This window comes from Bufo bufo, chromosome 2 (genome assembly GCF_905171765.1).
Source record: "Bufo bufo chromosome 2, aBufBuf1.1, whole genome shotgun sequence".
Taxonomy (NCBI): domain Eukaryota; kingdom Metazoa; phylum Chordata; class Amphibia; order Anura; family Bufonidae; genus Bufo; species Bufo bufo.
Window position 1 is genome coordinate 401,294,658 of NC_053390.1, and position 19,024 is coordinate 401,313,681.

At 40.8% G+C, this 19,024-nt stretch overlaps 1 protein-coding gene across 1 annotated transcript in view; it reads left to right on the top strand.

The window, feature by feature from the left end:
• Positions 1–19,024, top strand: part of LOC120989267 (prostaglandin reductase 1-like) — a 77,858-nt gene that overhangs the window by 38,277 nt on the left and 20,557 nt on the right. Inside the window, exons 4-8 of the mRNA XM_040417257.1 lie at positions 6,475–6,534; positions 11,407–11,574; positions 12,325–12,442; positions 14,882–15,037; positions 15,640–15,745. Of these exons, the coding sequence (XP_040273191.1) occupies positions 6,475–6,534; positions 11,407–11,574; positions 12,325–12,442; positions 14,882–15,037; positions 15,640–15,745 (608 nt within the window). The remainder of the gene's footprint in view (positions 1–6,474; positions 6,535–11,406; positions 11,575–12,324; positions 12,443–14,881; positions 15,038–15,639; positions 15,746–19,024) is intronic.

Here is a 19,024-nt window from a genome sequence, read left to right on the forward strand (position 1 = left end):
CCTTTTGCTTGTATCGACCACCAGAGGACACAGGCAGCTCTGTAAGTAGCACCAAGCACCACACTACACTACACCCCACCCTGTCACTTATTAACCCTTTATTAACCCCTGATCACCCCATATAGACTCCCTGATCACCCCCCTGTCATTGATCACCCCCCTGTAAGGCTCCATTCAGACGTCCGTATGTGTTTTGCGGATCCGCGGATCCGCAAAACACGGACATCGGCAATGTGCTTTCCGCATTTTGCGGATCCGCAGATTGCCAGAACTATATAGAAAATGCCTTTTCTTGTCCGCAATTGCGGACAAGAATAGGACACGTTCTATATTTTGGCCGAACAGAAGTGCGGACCCGGAAGTACAGATCCGCAATTCCCGATCCGAGCGGGACAAAGTCTGTCCCCATAGAAATGAATGGGTCCGCAATTCCGTTCCGCAAAATGCGGAACAGAATTGCGGACGTGTGAATGGGGCCTAAGGGTCCCTTATCCCCGCCAGTTAGTTAGCTACTTGTTAGGTAGTTAGCGCCCAGCCCACCGCACTGCAGTCACTGATTAGTCGCTGATTAGCGTCATCGCTGTCGCTAATCAGCACTATTACTATATAGTATCTGTAAGTGATCAAGACTGATCGCAATCAAAATCGCTGCGGCGCTATAAAGATCACTTTTGAGCTTTTTGGATCTTTATTAGCGATCGCAGGTTTTTTGTTTTTTTGCAGATTTTTGGCAGAGATTTTTTCATCCACATTGATCGATGCGAATGAAGAAATCTGTGAACGAAAAAAAAAAAATCTCATTACCCGTATGCTCAATATAAGGCCTCATGCACACGACCGTGCCGTTTTTTGCGGTCCGCAAACCGCGGATCCGCAAAAAACGGAAGGTGCCCGTGTTGACTTCCGCAATTTGCGTAACGGAACGGGCGCCGGCAATATAAATGCCTATTCTTGTCCGCAAAGCGCGGACAAGAATAGGACATGTTATATTTTTTTAGCGGGGCCGCGGAACGGAGCCACGGATGCGGACAGCACACGGAGTGCTGTCAGCATCTTTTGCGGCCCCATTGAAATGAATTGGACCGCATCCGAGCCGCCAAAACGGCAGCTCGGATGTGGACCCAAACAACGGTCGTGTGCATGAGGCCTAAGGAGAATAGCAGAAACTCCTAATGCTGGCCATACATGTAATGATTGCGGAGACCCTCAAATGCCAGGGCAGTACAAACACCCCACAAATTACCTCATTTTAGAAAGAAGACACCCCAAGGTGAGGGGCATATTGAGTCCATGAAAGATTGAACTTTTTGTCACAAGTTAGCGGAAAGGGAGACTTTGTGAGAAAAACAAAAAAAAAATCAATTTCCGCTAACTTGTGCCAAAAAAAAAATCTTCTATGAACTCGCCATGCCCCTCACGGAATACCTTGGGGTGTCTTCTTTCCAAAATGGGGGTCACATGTGGGGTATTTATACTGCCCTGGCATTTTAGGGGCCCTAAAGCGTGAGAAGAAGTCTGGAATCCAAATGCCTAAAAATGCCCTCCTAAAAGGTACTCGTTGGACTTTCGGCCCCTTTGCGCATCTTGGCTGCAAAAAAGTGTCACACATGTGGTATCGCCAAACTCAGGAGAAGTAGGGCAATGTGTTTTGGGGTGTATTTTTACATATACCCATGCTGGGTGAGAGAAATATATCTGTAAATTGAGTTGTCATTTACAGAGATATTTCTCACACACAGTATGGGTATATGTAAAAATACACCCCAAAACACATTGCCCTACTTATGGCGATACCACCGGTGTGACACTTTTTTGCAGCCTAGGTGCGCAAAGAGGCCCAAATTTCAATGAGTACTTTTAGGATTTCACAGGGCATTTTTTCGCATTTGGATTCCAAACTACTTCTCACGCTTTAGGGCCCCTAAAATGCCAGGGCAGTATAAATACCCCACAAGTGACCCCATTTTAGAAAGAAGACACCCCAAGGTATTCCATGAGGGTATGGTGAGTTGTAAAATGTAATGTTTTTATTAATGTTAAAATTTTACTTTTTGTCACAAGTTACTGGAATATGAGACTTTGTAAGAAATAACAAAAACAAAAAAATAAATCAATTTCCGCTAACTTGTGCCCAAAAAAAAAATCTTCTATGAACTCGCCATGCCCCTCATGGAATACCTTGGGGTGTCTTCTTTCGGAAATTGGGTCACTTGTGGGGTATTTATACTGCCCTGGCATTTTAGGGGTCCTAAAGCGTGAGAAGTAGTTTGGAATCCAAATGCGTAAAAATGCCCTGTGAAATCCTAAAGGTACTCATTGGAATTTGGGCCCCTTTGCGCATCTTGGCTGCAAAAAAGTGTCACTCATGTGGTATCTCTGTACTCAGGAGAAGTAGGGCAATGTGTTTTGGGGTGTATTTTCTTACATATACCCATACTGTGTGTGAGAAATATCTCTGTAAATGACAACTTTTAAAAAAATGTTATACAAAATTGTCAATTTACAGAGATATTTCTCTCACCCAGCATGGGTATATGTAAAAATACACCCCAAAACACATTGCCCTACTTCTCCTGAGTACGGCGATACCACATGTGTGACACTTTTTTGCAGCCTAGGTGCGTAAAGTCCAACGAGTACCTTTAGGCTTTACAGGGTTGCTCACAATTTAGCCCCGCCCAAAATGCCAGAACAGTAAACACACCCCACAAATGACCCCATTTCGGAAAGTAGACACCCTAAGGTATTCACTGAGGGGCATAGTGAGTCCGTGGGAGTTTTTTTTTTTTTTTTGCCAGAAGTTAGCAGAAATGGAAACTTTATTTTTATTTTTTTTCTCAGAAAGTGTAATTTTCCACTAACTTGTGAAAAAACATTAAATCATACATAAACTCACCATGCCCCTCCGCGAATACTTTGGGGTGTCTTCTTTCTAAAATGGGGTAATTTGGGGGGTATTTATACTATCCTGGCATTCTAGCACCTCAAGAAACATGACAGGTGCTCAGAAAGTCAGAGCTGTTTCAAAATGCGGAAATTCACATTTTTGTACCATAGTTTGTAAACGCTATAACTTTTGCGCAAACCAATAAATATACACTTATTGGATTTTTTTTTATCAAAGACATTATAAATAAATTCTGACACAAACTTGTATAGAAATATAATTATATTTGAACAATTTAACCAGAGAGAGTTAAAAATACTATTTTTTTGAGAAAATTGCGGTCTATTTTGATTAATATCAGAAAAATGAAAAATCTCAGCAGCAATCAAATACCACCAAAAGAAAGCTGTATTTGTGAGAAGAAAAGGAGGTAAAATTCATTTGGGTGCCAAGTTGCATGACCGAACAATAAACCGTTAAAGTTGTGAAGTGCCGATTTGTAAAAAGGGCCTGGTCACTAGGGGGGTATAAACCTGTGGTCCTTAAGTGGTTAAAAAAGGATTTTAGAGATATGTAAATTAGTCTTGCGATGCGCATGCGCGAGCTCGCGCATCGCGAGATTAGGGCAATCTATCGTTGATGAAAGGAGGAAATTCGGAGGACATAGGTTGTGCTGGGCTCCTTCACAGGCGGGCGTGGCTGGGCACCAGGAAGGTTCGTATAGCCCCTTGGGCACCTACAAGACTAATTTACATATCTCTAAAATCCTTTTTTAAAGAAAATAAAAGTACACAGCCCAATAGGACAGGTATATTGCGGACATGCTAGCGGCAATCTAACCGTGCATGTCCGTATCTCTATAGCCTAAAACTTGGTGACAGAATCCCTGTATTGTGTCCCAATATAAAATATGTTTTAATTAACTCTAAAATTGTGGGATAACCCCTTTAACTCCCTTCTCTTACAGCACCATAAATATACAGCAGATGTGGGTGTTTTAAAGAGGGCACCCATTTTTGAGCGCAGCAGGCCCCATAGCCACCGGGTGCCTGCTATTTTCAACAGCAGACACCCTAATGTCTGCATTCAGTGATGATGCTGATGGAGATATTTAACCCTCAGATGCCATGGTAAAACGTGAACACAGCATCACTAAAACCAGAAGCCCAATGCTTCCCAGCCCAGGATGTATGTCTTCCCCTGGTTGAGATCGGGGAAGGTATTCCATAGTAGTAATAGGCCTGAGCCTGTACAAGGCTTCCATGCTTATTACGAGTATATTCCAATGCTGGCAACCATGCCTTGTAATACAGTATACTGAATTCTGTAAGGCCCCTTTCACACGGGCGAGTATTCCGCGCAGATGCGATGCGTGAGTTGAACGCATTGCACCCGTACTGAATACCGACCCATTCATTTCTATGGGGCTGTGCACACGAGCGGTGATTTTCACGCATCACTTGTGCGTTGCGTGAAAATCGCAGCATGCTCCTCTTTGTGCGTTTTTCACGTAACGCAGGCCCCGTAGAAATGAATGGGGTTGCGTGAAAATCGCAAGCATCCGCAAGCAAATGCGGATGCGGTGCGATTTTTACGCACGGTTGCTAGGTGACGATCGGGATGGGGACCCGATCATTATTATTTCCCCTTATAACATGTTTATAAGGGAAAATAATAGCATTCTGAATACAGAATCCATAGTAAAATAGGGCTGGAGGGGTTAAAAAATAAAATAAAATAATTTAACTCACCTTAATCCACTTGTTTGCGCAGCCGGCATCTCTTCTGTCTTTATCTGTGAGCAATAGGACCTTTGATGACGTCACTAAGCTCATCACATGATCCATCACCATGGTGATGGATCATGTGATGGACCATGTGATGAACGCAGTGACGTCATCAAAGGTCCTATTGCTCACAGATGAAGACAGAAGGAGATGCCGGCTGCGCGAACAAGTGGATTAAGGTGAGTTAAATTATATTATTTTTTTTTAACCCCTCCAGCTCTATTGTACTATGCATTCTGTATTCAGAATGCTATTATTTTCCCTTATAACAGGAAATAATACAATCTACACTACAACTAACCCAAACCTGAACTTCTGTAAAGAAGTTTGGGTCTGGGTACCACATTTGGTTTTTTATCATGCGCGTGCAAAACACATTGCACCCGCGCGATAAAAACTGAACATCGGAACGCAATCGCTGTCAAAACTGACTGCAATTGAGTTCCTACTCGCGCGGGTCCTAATCCGGACACGCCCGTGTGAAAGAGGCCTAATGGATAAAAATCCATTACAGAATACAAATGATAATATAAATAAAATAAAATAAAAATAAACGAACAATATAAAAAATAAACATCATAGTCATCAGTGTGTATGAAAACACATGTACTATTTAAATACATATAAAAAAAAATATTAAAATGGCCAATTTGTTCTTTTCATTGATTCACCTCCCCAAAAAAATGTAATAAAAAGTGATAAAAAAAGTCCTACACAACCCAATGACATAATTGGAAAGTACAGATCATTCAGCAGAAAATGAGCCCTCAAACAGCTCCATAGACATAAAAGTAAAGTTGCGGGGGTTATAATATGGTAATGCAAAAAAAAAAAATTTGTTCTTTTTTAGAGATTAAAACACAAGAAAAACTATACAAATGTCGTATCGCAGTAATTGTATTGACCTGGAGAATGAAAAGAACAGGTTAGCTTACCACTCAGGGAATTCTGTAAAAATGAAACCCATAAAGCATTTTTTTTTTTCCCAATTCACCCTATTTGGAATATTTCCAGCTTCCCACTACATCGTATGCAACAGTAAATGGTATCATTAGAATGCACGACTTGTCCTGCAAAAACCAAGCCCAAATATGTGAATGGGAAAAAAAGTTATGGTTTCGGGAAGGTCTAGAGTAAAAAACGCTCAACAAAAAATCCTCCTGGATTAAAGGGGTTAAGGGTTGTTTAAGACACAGCAGTTTTTGGTGCATTTCTTTTTAGCTAAAGCCAGTAATAGATTCCAAATGAATGAGAAAGATAAAGGACAGACTTATACTTCATTGCTGGATCTATTTCTGGCTTTGGGTCAAAAACTGTCACAAAAACTGATGGTTTCAGCCATGGAAAAATGTTGATACATATTTTCCAAGCAGAATGGATTTCACTGCCATTCCGTAATGAATCCGCAGCAAAATCTGCATGTGTTAGTTGCGGATTTGCCCTGAAATTCACCCTTTGCAATACAATCCACAATGAAAATCCTCAAAAACCTGCCCTAAGTCCTGAAAACATTACTGTAAATATGGTGACAATCAAAGCTTAGAAATCCCAGTCTCAGATTCTCACCCACTTTTCAATACTTGCAGCAGAAGGCCACAGAGTGCCATTTATTGGGTACATTTGATTGGCAGTGAAAATTAATTTCTGAGTCTGAAGAAACTGGTAATACATATTTTCTTTTTGTCAGATTTTATTGTTAAATACCACAGAAATTGGCATTTTTGAAGGGATAAACAATATTTAGTGAATACTCATGATGACATGCAAGCAGCACTAACCTAATTCTTTTATATCTTACAGGCCGTATAGTAGCCGGACTATGAAAGGAGGGGATGTAATGATAGGATCCCAAGTTGCCAGGTACTATATATAATCCATGCCTTTCAGGACAGATGGGTCTTGGGTTGTCAGACAGCAGGTTACGAGATTCCTATTCATTTTTCACTTCTGTTAACTAAGGAGTATATATGTTTAATATGTTTGATAATGTACAGTAAAAAAGTAATAAAAGTAACCCTCCATTTTAAGAAAACAAAATCACATGAACTCGGTAACAAAAAGAATACTTTCGTGGTGCTCTCCTTTTCATCTTTTTAGTTGCAGATCCTGCTAGTTCTCAAGCTCCTCTGTCATCCAAAAGGGGTTGTCTGGTAATTTGATATTGATGATCTATCCTCAGGATAGGTCATCAATATAAGATCATCAGGGGTCCGCAGGGAAACCCCTGCTGATCAGCCGCTAGAAGAGGCCATGTGATGTCACCATAAATCTGTAACATCAGCCTAATTGCAGCTCAGCCGGATTGATGTGAATAGGGCTGAGCTGCAACGCAAAGAAAAGACGCTGTACAATGTACTTAGCGGTGCTTGGAAAGATGCCGGGAGCCGGATTTGCTCACCAAAGCTACAGTGAGCACAGCGGCTCCCTGATTTAACTGATCAGCTGAGGTGCCGGAACGTGGACCCCTGACGATGTGATAATGATGACCTATCCTGGGGATAGATCATCATTATATTTACATGGATAACTCCTTTACTGAACCAGAGGGTCATTTTAAATAATTTCACTGCTGCAGGACCTTATCAATCATTTTTTTTTAAGCTAAATTGTGAATAATAAAAAAATGTAAAAAAAAAGTTAAAAAATGGACTAATGACTTTCTGGTTGGAATCAGCTGTTTTGGGGTTCTTGTCCTCATCAACAGAGCAATGCTACATCAAAGGCCTATCACCTGGCCAATCAGTAGCCTGCTTTATACTGAAGGGGAACAGGATCTCTGAAACAGTGCTATTTTGTAGGAGATATTGGCTTGCCTGATATCCAAAGTCACGTTTCAAGGCTCTTTCATAGGTCAGATGTTGACTTACAGGGTAGTTACCCACAGGTTAGTCAGAACGTTTAATTCCACAGGAGGAGAGCTAATTTGTGCGTTTACAATGCATACAGATGTAGTAGCACTTGCAAACACAGGTTTCACATTGCGTTACTAACGAATCGCGACTTCTCCTCTTTCATTCCGAATGAAATAACAATTCTAACAGCAGTACACAACAAGGCCAGTAGATGGCAGTGTTAACCTAAAGTACATAATGACACTACATTACACTATGCCCGATCCTTCTCTGCAACCTTTCTCCACAAATGTAACATTATAAAGTGTATATGTAGTGTGGTAAGGTGAACAGAAAAGTGTATGGTAAAGTCCTGGCAGGGGTGGATATCCCACCCAGCTTCCTCAACTGGGTGAGGTAAATAAGATCCAGAAGGTTAAAATGGTCTCAGCAATGTGTAGGTTGCTGAGACAGCTTTGTTAAGTTTATGGGCTGGATTTTATTGGACTGGGAGAAGGTAGGATTGGTAGAGGGACCTCCCCAGTCCACCCCATTCCGGGACAGGTTTTTCCCTAGCCTGAGGGATCCCAGCTGAAGCCAGCTGGGATCATCAAGGGGAAATAAAGCACAGTCCAGGCTATCAGTCTGGGGAGAGTAATGCCTGGAGAAAGTCTGGGAAGCTGGCTGCCCTGCTGGCTAGAGAAGCCAAATTCTCTGTGTGAACGGTGTTCAATAGGTGAGTTAGGAACTTCACTGTATTAGCCAGAGCCCAGACGGGCAGGTGTTTATTTTAGTTTGGTTTATGTTTTGTGGTGCTGGTCCTTCACCTTACCCAGTGAATTATAACTGAGGTTGCCTGTATTGCCGGAGTGTGATAAATAAAGCAACATTTGGACTTTAACCCTTTGGTATGCAAGAGAATCTGTCATCGCCGCCCTACCTGAGAGTGTAACCCCTTACAGTAGGTATAATACTTCATCCCCCCATCCTGCAACTTCTGATGTTCCCATTTCAGGATGGCTGAGTGGGCGCGCGATCCCCCCAGCCTGCTTTACCACTCAGCTGCTATAATTAATATTAAATTAGATGGCCGGATCTATATCTAAAATCATATATCCTTTATTCTAAGAACAATGCCGGCTGAAAGGTTCTGATCCACACAGTCCATGTGGGGATCAGAACCTTGTTAAATATGTAGATATATATATATATATATATATATATATATACAGTATATACACATTGTTATTTTATTACTTAATCCCCCCGCAGCTCCTGATGTGCCCCATTTCAGGATGGCCGAGCGGGCACCCGAGCTATATACCTATTTATTTATACCTATTTTATTACTGTCTACTACACAATACTACTACACAATAATTCTGAAAAATATAAATCTCTTATATATATATAAAAATTAATTTCTGTCTGTCTGTCTGTCTAGACGTCTGTCTGTCTGGACGTTCTTTATGCGCAACCAAACGACTGGAAAGATCTTCACCAAATTTGGCACACAGGTACATTAGGTGTCCGGGAAGGATATAGACCGGGCCTTCGCTCTCTAGGACGTACCATTCCTGAGATATTCCCCAAAAATTACCCACATTAGCCAATACAAGCCTGCAAGTCTTTCTCTTCAAATCCCAACTGCCATAAACAAAGTTTTACTCCAGGTTTCCATAACAACCCAACCATTTTTCTTTACTGCTTAAAGGGGCGGGCACTGTGAAGGTCACTGTTTTTAAAGGGGCAGGCACAGTGGAGGTCACTGTTATTAAAGGGGCGGGCACTGTGGAGGTCACTGTTATTAAATGGGCGGGCAGTGTGGAGGTCACTGTTATTAAAGGGGTGGGCGCTATGAAGGTCCCTGTTAAAGGGGCGGACACTTTGAAAGTCACTGTTAAAGGGGCGGTCACTGTGAAAGTCACTGTTAAATTACAGAGCAGAGTAAGTCCTCCTGCTGTTATATGCCTCCTCTTTATATGTTTTTTGCCACTTTATATTTCAATGTGTTCAGTACCTTCTATGTGCTTGAGTTGAATACGGTATATTATTAATCTGCTTACCAGTGTTAGTTAGTGCGATTGTCCGCTGTTACTGGAAGAAAGACAACTACTGTATGGGCCCGTAATTGTGTATACAATGAAGAGAACACTTGATGGCATGGTTCTGTTCATTGTATAGGTGTATGTGGTGTATAATGAAGTTAATAATTTCTTACCTGGCAACAGGATCTGATTGGAGAAGTCATCGGCGAATGACGTCTGGGGAAAGTTGCAGGTGCCATTGGTGAATGATGATTGGTCCTGCTCTTTAATGGACGTTTCAGGTACCTATAAAAGAAGGAAACAACGGTTAGGGCACATTCACTGCAATGGACAACAAACAACTACCGCCCCCCCTCCTCTATATTGTCGCAATGTTAGATTCATTGGGTGAAGTCACTCATTATTTGAGTGGACGTGTTGTTTATTATTATATCTATTTAACAGTTAATTAGTTAGTTAAAGAATAAACATTGTGGCCTTTTCCTCCACATATATACTTATAAATAATTTCCTTAATAAATGTTATTTAGCAATTTATTGCACTTTGTAGTAATTTCTGGAACCTTTGCCCATCATGTATAGTAAAGTCAGCCACGTATGTATATACAGTAACTGCCACCAGTAACAGCGGACAATCGCACCAAAACACTGGTAAGCAGATTAATAATATACCATATTCAACTTCAATATTCATATTCAATATTTTTATATTTGTTTTGTTTTTATAAAGTATATAAGTATATTTACATTCTCTAATGAAACACGATATCGCTCTGTGCTCACGCGATTCCGCTGTGATCTCTAGTGCTGCCACATCTGTAGTAACTTAGTAACATAGTAACATAGTTTATAAGGCCGAAAAAAGACATCTGTCCATCCAGTTCGGCCTGTTATCCTGCAAGTTGATCCAGAGGAAGGCAAAAAAAAAAACTGTGAGGTAGAAGCCAATTTTCCCCACTCAATTCCTTCCCAACTCCAATCAGGCAATGAAAATAGCTCCCTGGATCAACGACCCCTCTCTAGTAGCTATAGCCTGTAATAGTTTTACACTCCAGAAATACATCCAGGCCCCTCTTGAACTCTTTTAGTGATCTCACCATCAACACCTCCTCAGACAGAGAGTTCTATAGTCTCAGCGCTCTTACCGCAAAGAATCCTCTTCTATGTTTGTGTACAAACCTTCTTTTCTCCAGAATATGTAGAGGATGTGCCCTTGGCCTATAAAACTTCCAATACTAGTTCTAGTGTTCTTCACAAGGAGAACTAGTACTCTCAAGACCTACCTTATGTCAAAGACCTCACATCAGGCTAATCAACCACCCTGTTCTGTTACTCTGTACTGAGGCAACAACACTGAAACAGTTATTTACTGATTGGTCCTTTTTTCCTTTTGAAGAAGGCTCCTGGTGTAATATTTTTTGTCAAGCAAGGCCTGCTACATTTTGGACATTAACTATAGTGCATCTGTCTGCACTAGGTGGCACTACAGAGACAGCTTTTATTTTCTTGGAAGATAGCTAATCTGAATATACCATACAATAGATGATACTTTTACTATCCATAGCTTAAATATTATTAGTAGTAGTAGTAGTAGTAGTATTGAAACTGGCTAACAATGAATCATACGACATTTGCATCTTTCTAGACATGGTTGTTCATGTTTAAAGACCTGTAACATTAGGGTAATCATAAATGTACTTTGTCTGCCTCATCTTTTCTACCCAACATATTTACAAACAGTTTTATACAGTTGCAGTCATTTATAAAATTGTAAAACAATAAAGTGTTCCTGGTATCCTAAATTATGTTAAAGGGAGCTTGTTTTGAAAACTTTAAACTTTTTTGTCATTTAGGATAATAGAAAGCAAAAATTCAGCATTCGCAGTGGGTGGATATTATGTTGGAAACTCTGGCTGGACAACACACTTTATATCTAACGGCAAAGGTCTGCTTCCACTGCCTTCTGAATGGCCTGGATCTCTGCCCAGATCATTGGCTCTCGGAACAGTAGGCATGCCTGGGTAAGCTTTTATTTAATGTTGATTTGATCTGGTTTACACGGGGCAGTTTTGGTTTTGAGGGAATTTTAAAGGGAACCTGACAGGTTATTTGTGCTAGCCTTTCTAAAGGCGGAATAAAGTAATGACAGACATGCTGACATCATAGGTCAGTCACTTATGTGTTAGCAAACTTTGAAAACTTGATACTTTGAACTTTTTCCATGGCCTGCAAGGAGTCCAACAATGATCATGATATGCAGGAAATCCCCTGCCGGCAGCTTATTGACAGATTTTCCCTATTATCCATTCAGCATGTGCCAGCAGCAGCTCTTACATAATACTAGTTAGTATTATATGCCAGGGAAGGCAGCTCTTTGCTTGCAACTCTCCACATATAACACTCCCCACCCACGCTGTTTGTACTGTGCCCAGGGGTGGATTGGCCATAGACTTTACAGGGAAATTTCCCGGTGGGTCGATACCCAGGGAGCCGCCTGAGCCCTCCTCATGGCCAGTCAGTGGAAGTTTTTAGGGGTGTATTTTGTGCTGCGGGCAGTATTTTCTGAAGGACTATGGTATTTGGCTCTGTTGGGGTGGTATAATGTGCCACAATTGCTGGCTCTGCCTTCCATCAATTTGGACCTGACTTCAAAACGGTACCACTTTTAGTATTTTTTCCAGGGCCACTTTAAGTTCCCAGTCCGCCCCTGACTGTGCCACTGGTGTGTTTTAGACTTTGTGATTTATCAACACTATTCTGTATTTTATTAGTGTAACTGCATATTTTGGCCTTTTGGAAATCTGCAATCCTAAGGAAGGAGATGTAGTTCTTGTCAATAGTGCTGCTGGAGCAGTCGGATCAGTTGTAGGACAGATCGCCAAGATAAAAGTAAGTAAATGTGAAAGCAAATTTTTCTTTAAAATGAAATTTATTTCAAACCTGGTAAAATTAAGATAGCATTTTGTTTTACTGTCCTGTAGTTAATAGTCAAAGGCGTTGGGCCATCTCACATTTTGATGGCATATCAGTAGGATATGTCACCAATGTCCGATTGGTGCGGGTCCCACCTCTGGGACCTGCATCTATCTCTAGAACAGGTGCTGCCAAAAGGAAGGAGGGTGCATTGCACAAGCGCAGCTACCATTCACTTCTATGGGAGTACTCTTCATTTGCTTCTATGGGAGTTCCAGAAATAGCCAAGAATACTCGGTTCTTTTTAGAACTCCCATAAAAATGAATGAAGAGCATGTCGCATATGTGCAGTGCACTCTCCTTCACTTTGCAGGCCCCATTCTAGAGATAGGTGCTGGTCCCAGAGGTAGGACACACATCTATTGGACATTGGTGGCATATCCTAGTGATATGCCACCAAAGAGTGAGATGGACCAACCCCTTTAATGCTATTCTGTTTCACATTGCAAGCATCACAGACAACTTACTGTTACATTGTTGTGACCAAACACTGTTGCTTGACCTCTTTTGATGAAAGTCACCATAACTGGCAGCAATAAGTTACCACGATTATCACTATTGATAGCACATTTTTATGTCCCAAATAGTTTATGAATTCTGGAAGGGCCATTTGTGAGAAAATTCTTAAATGTTTAGTGTTATATGAACACCCTAAAAACTCTTCTTTAATTGTGATGAATTAAGTTTATGCAATTAGAGGGATGTATCACCTTTGATCTTGTGTGTTTTTCTCTTAATTGACTCCGGATCTGTGATATCACCTGTTTGAAATGTTAGATTCTGTGTTCTGTTGATTAACAATAAAAAAAAAATATACAAAAAAAGAATTGAGGTGAATTTTTAGATAAGAAAGTGTTACATGTTGCATGGCATATTTTATAAACTGTCCCAGCTTTGCTCTATTTTTAAACCTCAGGGTGGTGAACAGGCTGAGGTATAGAAGTGGCCAGCTTAAAAAAATAAGTCATTATAGTAATGACATCCAAGGGCAAGGACATTGATTAAAGGTGTTTTGCAAAACTTTTTTTTACTAATGACTAGGGATAAGCGAATCGACTTCGGATGAAACATCCGAAGTCTATTCACATAAAACTTCTAATACTGTACCTCTGGATAGGTCATTAGTATCTGGTCGGTAGGGGTCTGACACCTGGGACCCCCACGGATCTGTTGCATGAGAAGGCAGCGGTGCTCCCAGTAGCGCTGATGCCTTCTCTCAGTTCAACAAGCACAGCACTACACATTGTATAGTGACTGTGCTTGGTATCGCAGCTCAGCCACATTCATTTCAATGAGGCTAAGCAGCACCTTGGCCATGTGACTAATGAACGTGATGTCACATGGCCTAGAGAAAGCTGCGAGAATGTGGTGGGGCTACTGCGAGTGCTAGTGTCTCTTCAAACGGCTGATCGACAGGGGTCCAGAGTGTTGGATCCCCACTGATCAGATACTGATAGCCAATCCAAAGGATAAGCCATCAGCTAAAAAAAAAAATTGGAAAACCCTTTTAAGCACAGGAGTGAGCTCTTCAATAGGGTGTTGGTGTCCTTAAAGTGTACTGGCTGTGCTAGAATGGTAAGTCGGAGCCTTTATTTCTTTCTGGCTGGGTGCTATATTCTGGTCAGCTTGGGATCTTGCACAGTGGCCAGATTTACTAATCCTAAAGATGGCGTAAGCTTAGACAGGATGTCTAGCCCTACACATGATTTATCACAGGGGCTCCAGCAGGATGATAAATGTGGTGCAGGGATAGCCACTCTGACTCTGTATCAATTAATGGTTGGCATTTCAGACAGATTTTTACGCAAAATTGTGCATCTTAAGCTCTGTCCTTTCCCACAAAGATCCATCCCTTTCCACTAAGTCTCATCTTCTTGTCGTGTCAAAAAAAAGTGTAGCAGCCCTACATGCTCCAAATTGCACCAACTTATGCCACTTTTTAGACAAATTTGTGTGAATGTTTTAGTCCTAAGCTGTGTTCATTATGACACCAGAAACAAAGGGAGTGATTTATCAAACTGGTGTAAAGTGGAACTGACTTAGTTGCCCATAGCAACCAGTCAGATTCCACCTTTCATTTTTCACAGCTTCTTTGGAAAATTAAAGGTGGAAAAAAATAGGACAGGTTATATTTTTTTGACGGACTGGAACCACGGATCATGGACGTGGATGACAAACGGTGCATTAGCCAAGTTTTCAACGGACCCATTGAAAGTCAATGGGTCCGCAGAAAATCATGAAAAACGGAACAACGGACACGGAATAAAACAACGGTCGTGTGCATGAAGCCTTAAAGTGGAGTGTGGGCCCGTCCCATATCAAAATATCATATGCAATTTTTGTATTTCTCCTTAGGGCTGTAAGGTAGTGGGATCTGCTGGTTCAGATGACAAAATCCAATATTTAAAAGAAATTGGCTTTGATGAAGCTTTTAACTATAAAACAGTGAGTTCTTTGGAAGAAGCCCTGAAGAAGGCATCTCCAGAAGGCTATGACTGCTATTTTGAGAATGTGAGTCTTGCTCTCTCTTGTATTGGGGAGGCAGGGGGAAAACAAAGCCACTCGAATTTAGAATAAAATGTGCGTATGTGTACATGAGTGATAACGCTATATTTGACCATAGTATGACTTTAATTTGGCATATTTTAGCAGCTTTCTCTTTTGCAGGCTATATCTCTAAGTCTCAGTTGAATCTAAGCTGGTGGGTGGAAACTAGCTGCTCCCCATATAATACCCCTAGAGATAACAAATTTGGCTCCATAATTCTGTTTCACTCAGAATCGCGCAAAAGTACAGTACAGTATGGGATATCATAGAGAAGTATTGGGCTAGTATAGATGTGAATAAAGCACTTGCGTGCTATATAACATTTACTGTTAGCTGCTGAATCATGTCTGTACTGTTCTGGGAGTTCTAAGGAATGATGTAATCTGTAGCTATCATCTCCTATGTCTGAGGGTGCAGTAAGACCTTATGGATGAATTAGATTAGTTTTAAATATCCAAGAACATTGAAGAATGAAGTAGCAATGTCAAGAAATTGATGTGGGACAAACAATAAATGTGAATACAAATACAAAATATATTAAACACATTTTGTTCTTTGCTCTGTAGGTTGGTGGGAAATTTTCCGATGCTGCACTACCACAAATGAAGGATTTTGGAAGAATTTCTGTCTGTGGTGCGATATCCATGTATAATGATGCAGTGCCTCCATCAGGTAAATTTGTATGGCTGTTAATCAGTTTAATTCATGTATTAAATGGGTTGTGCAAAAATGGGGAGGGTTTTGGCAACCTCTTGGCCGGACCTGTAAAGAGAAGCTTACTTACCTGCTCCCTGGTGCTGGCTCCCTGCTCCTTCTCTTCCAGCTCTGCTGGGCTCCCTTGCTGAAAACATTTACTTTGACATTGCCATGGCCAGTGATTGGCTGCAGGCAATGTCAAACCGGATGTTTACAGAGAGGGAGCACAGTGGCACAACTTTTACAGGTCCAGCCAAGTGGAGGGGTTGACTAAAAAAACAATTCTTGCACAACCCATTTAAGGACTAGGCTACACTACTTAATTTGAGGCTTCACCGGTTGTGTGGCAGAAACTGAATTGCACTATTTATTACCCAAGATACTGCTGCACATATTTTTTTCATAATTACTTGAATGAACTGAACTTCGGCATTCGGAGTCAGAGTTATATCATCCAATTTCAGGTGCATGCTAAATTCATCTTTAATGATCCTGAAAGCATTCCAGCTACACAGCAAAGGTCCTATAGAGAGTCCCATAATGACATCTAAGACACATTCATGTAATTCATTCTCTCTACTTGTTAGAAAAACCCAAATGTGGGAGATCACCTCTAAATTAAAACTTGTGTAGTATATCCAGCTAACATTTAAGTCACCTAATAAAATTGCTGGGTTAGTATGGTTAGGGTCAAGCTATCCATGGCTCTACCGTGGTAGTAGTTATGAAAATGAAAGGCATATTTACATATGTAACATGTGGCATGTTTCCTTCAGTTTAACAAAAGAAATCTGCAGACCTAATGAATGTCAAGATTTTCAACTTTAGTAAATTCAACTGAAAATAGATGTATTTGTTACCACCACTTTAAGAGGCACAGTGGCCTAGATTTATTAATGTCTGTTAGAGAAATCTGTCTGCAAAGATTGGTGCATCTATGTTTCTACACTTTTTTCCAAATACATGACAAGGGGCAGTGCTTAGTGTATAGGGACGGAGATTCATGGGAAAGGGTGAAGGGCCTAATATGCACCATTTTGGCACCAAAATTGAGCCAGAATCTGTCTAAAAAATCTACATCAAAGTAAGCCAACCAATAGTTGGTATATAATCAGAGAAAAGTGTCTATCCCTGCACCAGATTTATCATCCAGCCTAAGACATTGTGATAAATCTGATGCAGGTCTAGACAGTCTGCCTACGTTTAGGCTATCTTTAGGATTATTAAATAAAAAAAAGAAGCCAGAATTTTTAGCATATCCACCACCAAAAAAAAGCGATCAATTACAAGCGATCAATAACTCTTATGTACACCAAAATGATACCAGTGAAAATTACAAGTCACAAAAATCAAGCCCTCACACAGTTCCAGAAAAATAAAAAGGATATGTCTTGGGATGTAGAGATGCAAAACCATTTTTTTAAAGGTTTTTTATCGTGCAAAAGTAATAAAACGTAAAAAAAGACCTACAGTATATGACGCAAAAGAATGTTGTAAAATTCACAGTGTAAAAATGTAAAGGCAGTATTGATGTTTTTCTTACATTCCTCCCCTGAAAGAGTTACATGTAATAATCAGTGATTATTACGTGTGATAAATGTACCATTAAAAACTACAATTTATTCTGAAAAACAAAAAACAAGCTCCCATGCGGCTACATCGACATAAAAAAAAAAAAGTTATAGCTCTTGGAATGCGACGATCAAAAAAATGAAATAACTGCTGCTTAGTCACTAAGGTGCCTAATGGATATGGGCGTAGGGGTTAAAAAAAATTAAGGTCATATTAACAGCACATAGCAGTTCCCAAAGGGAACATAGTGAAAAGTATGTCAAGCATTGCAGTGCCCATACGCTATATGGCAGTCACCATGATATATATTCTTATACACTGCGTGCAGAATTATTAGGCAAATGAGTATTTTGACCACATCATCCTCTTTATGCATGTTGTCTTACTCCAAGCTGTATAGGCTCGAAAGCCTACTACCAATTAAGCATATTAGGTGATGTGCATCTCTGTAATGAGAAGGGGTGTGGTCTAATGACATCAACACCCTATATTAGGTGTGCATAATTATTAGGCAACTTCCTTTCCTTTGGCAAAATGGGTCAAAAGAAGGACTTGACAGGCTCAGAAAAGTCAAAAATAGTGAGATATCTTGCAGAGGGATGCAGCACTCTTAAAATTGCAAAGCTTCTGAAGCGTGATCATCGAACAATCAAGCGTTTCATTCAAAATAGTCAACAGGGTCGCAAGAAGCGTGTGGAAAAACCAAGGCGCAAAATAACTGCCCATGAACTGAGAAAAGTCAAGCGTGCAGCTGCCAAGATGCCACTTGCCACCAGTTTGGCCATATTTCAGAGCTGCAACATCACTGGAGTGCCCAAAAGCACAAGGTGTGCAATACTCAGAGACATGGCCAAGGTAAGAAAGGCTGAAAGACGACCACCACTGAACAAGACACACAAGCTGAAACGTCAAGACTGGGCCAAGAAATATCTCAAGACTGATTTTTCTAAGGTTTTATGGACTGATGAAATGAGAGTGAGTCTTGATGGGCCAGATGGATGGGCCCCTGGCTGGATTGGTAAAGGGCAGAGAGCTCCAGTCCGACTCAGACGCCAGCAAGGTGGAGGTGGAGTACTGGTTTGGGCTGGTATCATCAAAGATGAGCTTGTGGGGCCTTTTCGGGTTGAGGATGGAGTCAAGCTCAACTCCCAGTCCTACTGCCAGTTTCTGGAAGACACCTTCTTCAAGCAGTGGTACAGGAAGAAGTCTGCACCCTTCAAGAAAAACATGATTTTCATGCAGGACAATGCTCCATCACACGCATCCAAGTACTCCACAGCGTGGCTGGCAAGAAAGGGTATAAAAGAAGAAAATCTAATGACATGGCCTCCTTGTTCACCTGATCTGAACCCATTGAGAACCTGTGGTCCATCATCAAATGTGAGATTTACAAGGAGGGAAAACAGTACACCTCTCTGAACAGTGTCTGGGAGGCTGTGGTTGCTGCTGCACGCAATGTTGATGGTGAACAGATCAAAACACTGACAGAATCCATGGATGGCAGGCTTTTGAGTGTCCTTGCAAAGAAAGGTGGCTATATTGGTCACTAATTTGTTTTTGTTTTGTTTTTGAATGTCAGAAATGTATATTTGTGAATGTTGAGATGTTATATTGGTTTCACTGGTAAAAATAAATAATTGAAATGGGTATATATTTGTTTTTTGTTAAGTTGCCTAATAATTA